The following is an 8,023-nucleotide window of genomic DNA, read 5'->3' as shown; positions in this document are numbered from 1 at the left end:
TTTTTTTTTTGGGGGGGGGGGGGGGGGGGGGGGGGGGGAGGGGGCTAGATACTCAATTTTGCATAGTTTTTGAGAAAAAAAGGACGATGGTCGTGTTCAACCAACGTGCGCGCCTAGTGGGCGCATCAAGATCCTCACTTTCCCGTTCTTTTTTGTTCTAACTTGACAAATGTCGGATCAAAACTCTTAAAAAATCACAAACCTTTGTAGATGCTCTTAGGAACAATACAATGCCTAACTTTTAACAACAAATAAAAAAAAAGTCCACATGGACAGCTCAGTTAGTCATATGGGTGAAGTTTGGGAAAAAAAGACCATAGATCAAGTCTCACCAGCCACAGTCTGGTGTTCAGATTATTTACATACTCCCAGATGCTTCATTGGGCCGGCGCGAAAAGTGTCTTTGGAGTTGGAGATTCAACCTTTTGTGAAGGATGTTAACAAATAAAAAAGAGTATATTTAACTAGGCTATATCTATGAATGTTACTTACGGATTAGTATATATATGATTTAACAATTGCATAAATTTTACTTTATCAATAATCGTATATTGTATTTATGAAATCACAATGTTTGAATGAAAAATACTCAAAATTGATCAAGTTCAATTCAACATACTGGGAAAATTGAAAGTTAATTAATTGAACACAAAAGTCCAAATAAATCTTAAATTAGAACTAAATATCAAGGCGAGTTGCCTCTTGCCATTTAAAAAAACACTTTACAAAAAAGTTACAGCTATTTTGGTCAAAATATTTTTATTGCAACAAAATTTGTACGTTTATCAATATGACAGATTGACAACACATATATAGATATCATAAGCAAACACATGTACATATTGGTTTGAAGGTCCACCTAAGCTAGTACTAATTTGCTTGTATTAACTTAGCTAGCTGGTATTAATTCATCGAGATTCAGGTATATATTTATATATATATATATATATATATGTATATATATAAGCAAAAAAACAAGGAATAAAAAAGTTAAGTGGTGATTGAGATAGTGCGTTTGACTAGTTGATAGCATTAGCTGATTGTAGAGAGATGTTTGGTAAATTAGCTGTTAACTAATAGGCGATTACATACAAAATGACTTTATCAAAAAACTGATCGAAAATACAGTTTTGAACAACTTTTTGAATTTTAGCATTTCAGAACAATAAGATGTTACAAAAAACTAATTAATCAAACATTCATATTGACTGTTTAACTAAGTCAAACAACTAATAATGGTCGAAAAAGTTAAAATTGATTGACAAGTTAATTATGTTGCCAAACAGGTCATAAGTGTATATAGTAGTAGTAGTAAATTTGGTTACATTATTGTAGATGGCCGACATGCCCATATATGGGATCCATCATATATTATGCAAATATACTAACGAACCCATACTCTGTCCGTTGTATAACATGTATTTACGATAAATTTTATTTAAAATTTGAAACTTTTAAATTTAACTTTTTGAAATAGAAAAAATTTATGAAAAATGTTAACACAATATATTTTCGAATTTTGATTAAATTTAATTCTGTAAACAATAGAAAATGAAATTAAATCTTTTTTTTTTAAATACTATAACTTATTTATTAGTATCTCTTCAATAGTTATGCCAAAAACATTTCTTATGGAAAGTAATAGGGATACCATCGGAAACAATCTTTTCACACCCCAAATTAATGACAATGCTGGTCAAAAGAAAATGAGGGGTTTGATAAATAGTTGTTTGTTGATATAACTGTTAGTTGATTGGGTTAGTGGGTTTGACTAGTTGATAGCATTAGCTGATTGTAGAAAAATGTTTGGTAAATTAGTTGTTAGATGTTGACTAATTACATGCATGCAAAATGACTTTCTCATAAAGCTGATCAAAAAAACTACTCCGATCAACTTTTTGAATTTTAGCATTTTGAAGCAATAATAATCTGTTACAAAAAATTAATTAATCAAACACTTATATCGGTTGTTTAATCAAGTCAAATTGCTAACAATGGTCAAATAAGCCAAAATTGACTCATAAACTAAATATATTACCAAAATGGCCAATAACTGACGAAGAACTTTGACTATTTTACAATTTTAGTTCCAACCCAATGTCTAAGCAAAAATGTCATTGGAAGAGCTGATATAAATAGTACTCCATTGAAATTCGACTAAATCAGTCTTATTATTATGATAGATAAATTAAAATTTATTGGTTTTTGGTTGCAATGAAATAAAATCGTTAGCAAACCCTAAAACCCAAAGTAAATAAAAAATAAAAAATCAAAACATATATATATATATATAGCTTTTGGTTACTAGTGGATAGATATATCTATATAGCTACCTACTTCAATTTATATATATTTAAAACAAGAGTTGTTGAGTTGTAAAAGAAGAGCTCTCTTCTACCCATTGGTCTGCAAGAATCTTCTCGAGCTCACATGGCCTACAAGGAACCATGACTGCGCCCTCATGGTGGAACCCATACTCCTCCGCAGCTTGTTCCAACAGCTTTAAGAAAGGAGGGTGCGTTAAACAGCTGAGCGGTACGATGAATCTCTTGAGATTCTCATCGTCGTCCACCGCCATCACCGCGAAATGCCCTTCTTTAACGTCATTCGGGACGACATCATCGGACTCCTCGAAACGATTCGACCTCTTGCTGCCCATTAGGAAACTCATCTTCTGAAGCTTTTCCACCATTATCTTGAGCCTCGTCGCATTCTTCTTTTGGCCATTTGCCCTAGACGACGACTTTGCCATGGCTTTTGGTTTTGTAGGTGTTTGTGGGTATTATTGGTTTTGTGGTATATGAATTGAAGTGATGAAGTTGTGTATGAGGATGTTAAGGTGGGATATATGTATATATAGAGTGTTTGTAATAGTGAAGCGGGATGGGGTCAAGTGTAAGATTAGAGTGAAGAAGAGGAGACCATTGCATGTGGGTGAGGTTTCATTCTATCCTTGAAAAGTCCCTTTTGATTATTAGCAAATAAACAATTAGAGATTAAAACATTTTAATGATTGAGTAATTAAGTGATAATTTCTCAACAATACTTTTTTAGGTTATGTTCAAATCTTTAAGTAAATAGTCAAAAACATGGGGTGGAAAATTATTTTAACATACTTAGATAATTATAAATGTAAAGATCTTTTTAAGCATGAATGAAACTAAGTATGAAAATGAAGTGCAATAAGATAAAGTGAGAAAAAGTTATAGGCTCTGTTTGGTAAATGACTGTTAGCTGATTGGGTTGGCTGTTTGGGTTAGAAGGTATGATCGATTTGTTGATAACATTAATAGTGGTCAAATAAGTCAAAATTGGTTGATAGGCTGATTATTTACCAAACAGGGCATAGTTGTTTAAGGATTATGTAATTTATTTTATTGTGAGGATGCCTTGCCACTTTTTGAGAAAGTATTATTGTAGGTAAGAAAGATCCAGTTTGCTAATATAGTTAGCTTATTAGCTGATTTTGTTTTGTTTGATCACTATTAGCATTTTAACTTGGTTAAACAATCAATATATGTGTTTAATTGGTTAATCAGCTTACATTATCATAGCATATTATTGTTTCAACTCTAAAATTCAAAAAGTTGCGCAAAACAGTTTTTTCAATCAACTTGTTGAGAAAATAAATTTTACCATTAAATTAAAGGTCATTTTACATGTAATTAGTTATCAGCTAACATCTAATTTACCAAACATCTTTTTACAACCAACTAATGTTATCAGCTAATCAAACCCTCTAACCCAATTTGCTAACAACTATTTGTCATCTTTTTACAACCAACTAATGCTATCAGCTAGTCAAACCCTCTAACCCAATTTGCTAACAACTATTTGTCAAACACCCAAAAACTTATTGCTCGCTCCTTCTAGACTTGTCTTGTGGCCATCACTTGCGAACACCTTTCATTGCTTAACATTTACTATTGTTGATCCTTTATTGTCTATGGACGATTTGATAATGTTTTTACAAAGAAAATTTCGAGGTCCTAATTTACTAACTTAAATTACGCACCATCAAAATTTAATTTACGCTATTGCTAACACATATTGCATCTTTCTTTCTTTTTGGCCTTTAACTTTTATTGCAAGTGTTGGTCCCAAGGCAAACAATAATTGGTTAAATGATTAACTGGTTTTTTTCCCTCTCATTTTGTTGGGTAGAGGATTGGATAGACAAGTCCAATATTTTGTTATTGAGATGTGACACGTACTGTTTGTTACGTAAGTATATGAAAAAAATAGTTCAACAACAATGAGGGTTTAATAAATTGTAATAAATTACTTGATAACTAAAGACAAGATTAGATGTCATTGAAATATCATGTCGTTCTATATAACATCAATCATTTATTAATATGTCAATTTAGTTTCCAGTCACTTGGTGAGTTGGTGATACTTTAATTAATAAAAGGAATAGAAAAATGAAATGTGATAATTAAAAACAAAACTACATATTTTCACTTGTGATAGTGGCTTTCATCTATTATCGACACACTACATTACATATATACAAAATGTGTATCAAAAGAAAATGATGGCATGGCCGGGCCGTGGGTATTTTATTTTTGTGTTTCATTTATTATAAATAAAAAAAAAAATTTGAAAGCAAATAAAAAATATATATATATATATATGTATAGTTACCGTACATGTTGTAATAGCATTCGTACTGATGATGATTCGAGAAGAGTTGATGAACGATGACGAAGGGTTCCAATATACACCACAGAAATATATAATATCTCTCACACACATATAAAGTAGCTAGGGGGAATCTGTATAGGGATCTGTTTGGATGGCATCAGCCTATAATTTTCAGGATAATATTAAATTCCTTTGAAAATCAAAGTATTGTTATCGTTATTCAGTGGTGGAACTAAGGAGATTCGGGTCGGGGTAGGGCAATGGCTATCCTTATTTTATTTTTAAAATTTTGGAGAAAGTTCATGTAAAAACATACTCCAAGTAAAAAGTAAAGATTGATCAACCAATCAACGATTAAGAATTGTTGAAAAATAAGAAATAGTGAAACAATGTGTTGGAATTTTTAACATAAAATGACATTTAGGGTGTGTTTGGAAAACAGGAAAATGACTTCTGAAAAATGTTTTTGAAAAATGAGTCGTTTTTGGAAAATAGTTTCATTTTCAGTGTTTGGATGTATTGTGAAAAATTATTTTTGTGTTTTTTATTCATTTTCTGAAAAATGAGTAGAATTGTATAATTATATTATTATTATTATTATTATTATTATTATTATTTTATTTCAAAGGTAAGAAATATAAAAATATATAAATTAATAATATTTATCATAAAATAAAAAAATGGGTTCCAACGGACTGGTTTCCGGGGAAAATCAGTCCACTAGACAAGAGAGCAGAGCAGATCTTGGCCGAAATTTCATTTCGAAAAATGACTCCAGGAAAAAAAAATGTGGAAGTTATTTTCTGGAAAAATGGGCTCATTTTCCATGGTCAACAGAAGTTGTTTTTTCCATGCCTTCCCAAACACAGGAAACCCGGAAAATGATTTCCAAAAATCATTTTCCGGGTTTCCAAACATAACTTTAAGTAACTATTTTGTGATACAAATATATGGCAGGTTCATTTTCGATTTGGGTCAGATTAAATTGGATTCGTGTTCTTCGTAGTGAGGCGGAGAAATTGATATATTGTAGCTTAAAACGTTAATGTGTGAATGACAAATTGATTTTCAAAGTAAACCAATTTGAGTTGGAAAATAGAGGTGGAAAGACTTTGAAAAAGCACTTGTCCCACATTGATTTGGGAATGGATTTGCACCACTATATATACATGACCTCTTTAGAAGGAGTTTAAATTGTATAGTTTAAAGGCTCTTTCTAGCGTGCAGAAGGGGTGTGCAAATGGGGGGTACATACGACTTGGATTTCTCCTTGTTCTTCTTGTCAGGATTATTTTTCTTAAATTTAAATCTAATAACTTGTATATACATTTTGTTTTTATATATAACTTATTGCTATATATGTATATATACATCCATATATATAAGGGGTGGGGGACTACTTCCATTGCCCCCGTCCCTCTAGATCTGCCCCTGCTTATATATGTAAAAATCACACAGATCATATTAGACTTTAAAAAGAAAACATAGTGGCATTTTCGTAATTATTATCAACTTTACTTCACAACTTAGAACTTTGAAATGCAAATAAAATGTGCTTAGAGGGTAAGTAACAACATCATATAATGCAACAATATAAAGTACTCTCAAATTTTGAAGTGCAAATAATAACACTATGGAGTGCATTTAAAATCATCAAAGAGTGCAACAATATAAAGTACACCAGAGCAACAATAATGATAATTAAGTGCATCTAACGTTAACATTAATTGCACTGAATGTGAAAGATAAATTACATTCTATAGTATACAAGGTTACATGCACTTTTAAGTGAGGTTAATTACTTGCACTTGCTATTTGCACTCTAAACTTTAAGTTATTTACAAAAATGTTACCGCATTTTTTAAAAATGTTTCTGATTTGTTGATCTTTTAATATGGACGGCTTCGATTAGTTTCTAGTTCTCTCCTGGACAACAGTTAACATATGAGTGTGTCCATATATCAGCCTTACATTTGTAAAAATCCAACAAATCATATCAAACTTTACTATGAAAACTTGAACACATAAATATGCAATCTGTAACAACTAAATATGCAACCTGGATAAATTTTAAAAAGCCAATGGAAACGCTAAATTTTAAATCTAAATCATAAGTGCTAGACCCTAAGAAATAAAAAGTGAACCCCTAAACAAAATAAAACCAAAAGCTAAGTCATAAACTCTAACAGCACGTTTGGTTCACGGAATGAATTTTGAGGTAATAGGAATGTTATTTCATAAGGAATGGAATAGGCAAGGAATAGAATAGAAATTGCATTCTGTTGTTTGGTTCGCGGAAGGAATAGACTTTAGGAATTATATTACAGTGTTTGGTTGGTTTAAGGAATAGAAATGAAATATGTTTTAAAAGACATAAATACCCTTATGTAGTAGTAGTAATAATAATAATAATAATAATAATAATAATAATAATAATAATGTTATTATTAATATTAATATTAATATTATTATGTAATAATAAAATAAAACATAATAATATTGATAACAATAATATATAAGAAAAAAGGAATAATAATAATAATAATAATAATAATAATAATAATAATAATAACAACAAAAACAACAATAATAATAATAATAATACAAAAACAAAATTATATAAAAAATAATTATTTAAAAAAAAAAACACACACAAATGAGAGTTTTTGATTCCACATTGGTAACTCAAGAAGGGAAACTCATTTGAGATTCTCTATATAAGATAATCATTGCTTCCAATTTTAAATTAACAACATGATTATGATGCCTTAAAGAGCCAAAAGCTCCATCATTTAAGGAGTCTTGCTCTTAGTTACAAATTTTTTAATATAGTATATATATATATATGTGTGTGTGTGTGTGTGTGTGTGTGTGTGTGTGTGTTGCGGCGTGGTGCCGCAGCCGCAATAGTTATTATATAATTAAAATAAAAATTCGTAAAAGAAGAATGATGAATTCAATGCGTTAAAAGTTTTAGATTTAAAAAAGGGTAAAAATGAAATTATAATAAAATACCTATTCCTGAGAGGTCAGGAATAGGTTAATACTAGGGGGCCCTAGTAATAGCTATTACTCTCAGGAAGAGGTTAATACCAGGGGGGGCCCTAGTAATGGAGGTCAGGAATAGGTTAATACCAGGGGCTCTGCCTGGGTAAATACCGGGGGGGGCCCTGGTAATAGCTATTACCCTTGCCTGGGTAAATACCAGGGGGGCCCTGGTACCTGGTAATAGCTATTACTCTTGCCTGGGTAATACAAATGCGAACCAAACAACGGAATAGGCTATTCGGGGGCCCTGGTAATAGCTATTACCCTTGCCTGGGTAATACAAATGCGAACCAACGAAATAGGAATAGGCTATTACTGGGAATTACCC

At 31.0% G+C, this 8,023-nt stretch overlaps 1 protein-coding gene across 1 annotated transcript; it reads right to left on the bottom strand.

Annotated features, from left to right (window-relative positions):
- Positions 1-2,207: 2,207 nt before the first annotated feature.
- LOC116026004 (auxin-responsive protein SAUR50-like) lies at positions 2,208-2,809 on the bottom strand. Its single transcript, XM_031267448.1, has one exon. It carries the CDS (start codon positions 2,750-2,752, stop codon positions 2,354-2,356), a length of 399 nt encoding a protein of 132 aa, XP_031123308.1. The 5' UTR covers positions 2,753-2,809; the 3' UTR covers positions 2,208-2,353.
- Positions 2,810-8,023: the final 5,214 nt, after the last annotated feature.

Source organism: Ipomoea triloba, chromosome 7 (genome assembly GCF_003576645.1).
Source record: "Ipomoea triloba cultivar NCNSP0323 chromosome 7, ASM357664v1".
Classification (NCBI taxonomy): Eukaryota; Viridiplantae; Streptophyta; class Magnoliopsida; order Solanales; family Convolvulaceae; genus Ipomoea; species Ipomoea triloba.
This window is presented reverse-complemented; position numbering and strand designations above follow the sequence as displayed.

Bases quoted from the DNA above. Each gene is read 5' to 3' on its own strand.
- LOC116026004 (XM_031267448.1), bottom strand. From the start codon at position 2,752: ATGGCAAAGTCGTCGTCTAGGGCAAATGGCCAAAAGAAGAATGCGACG.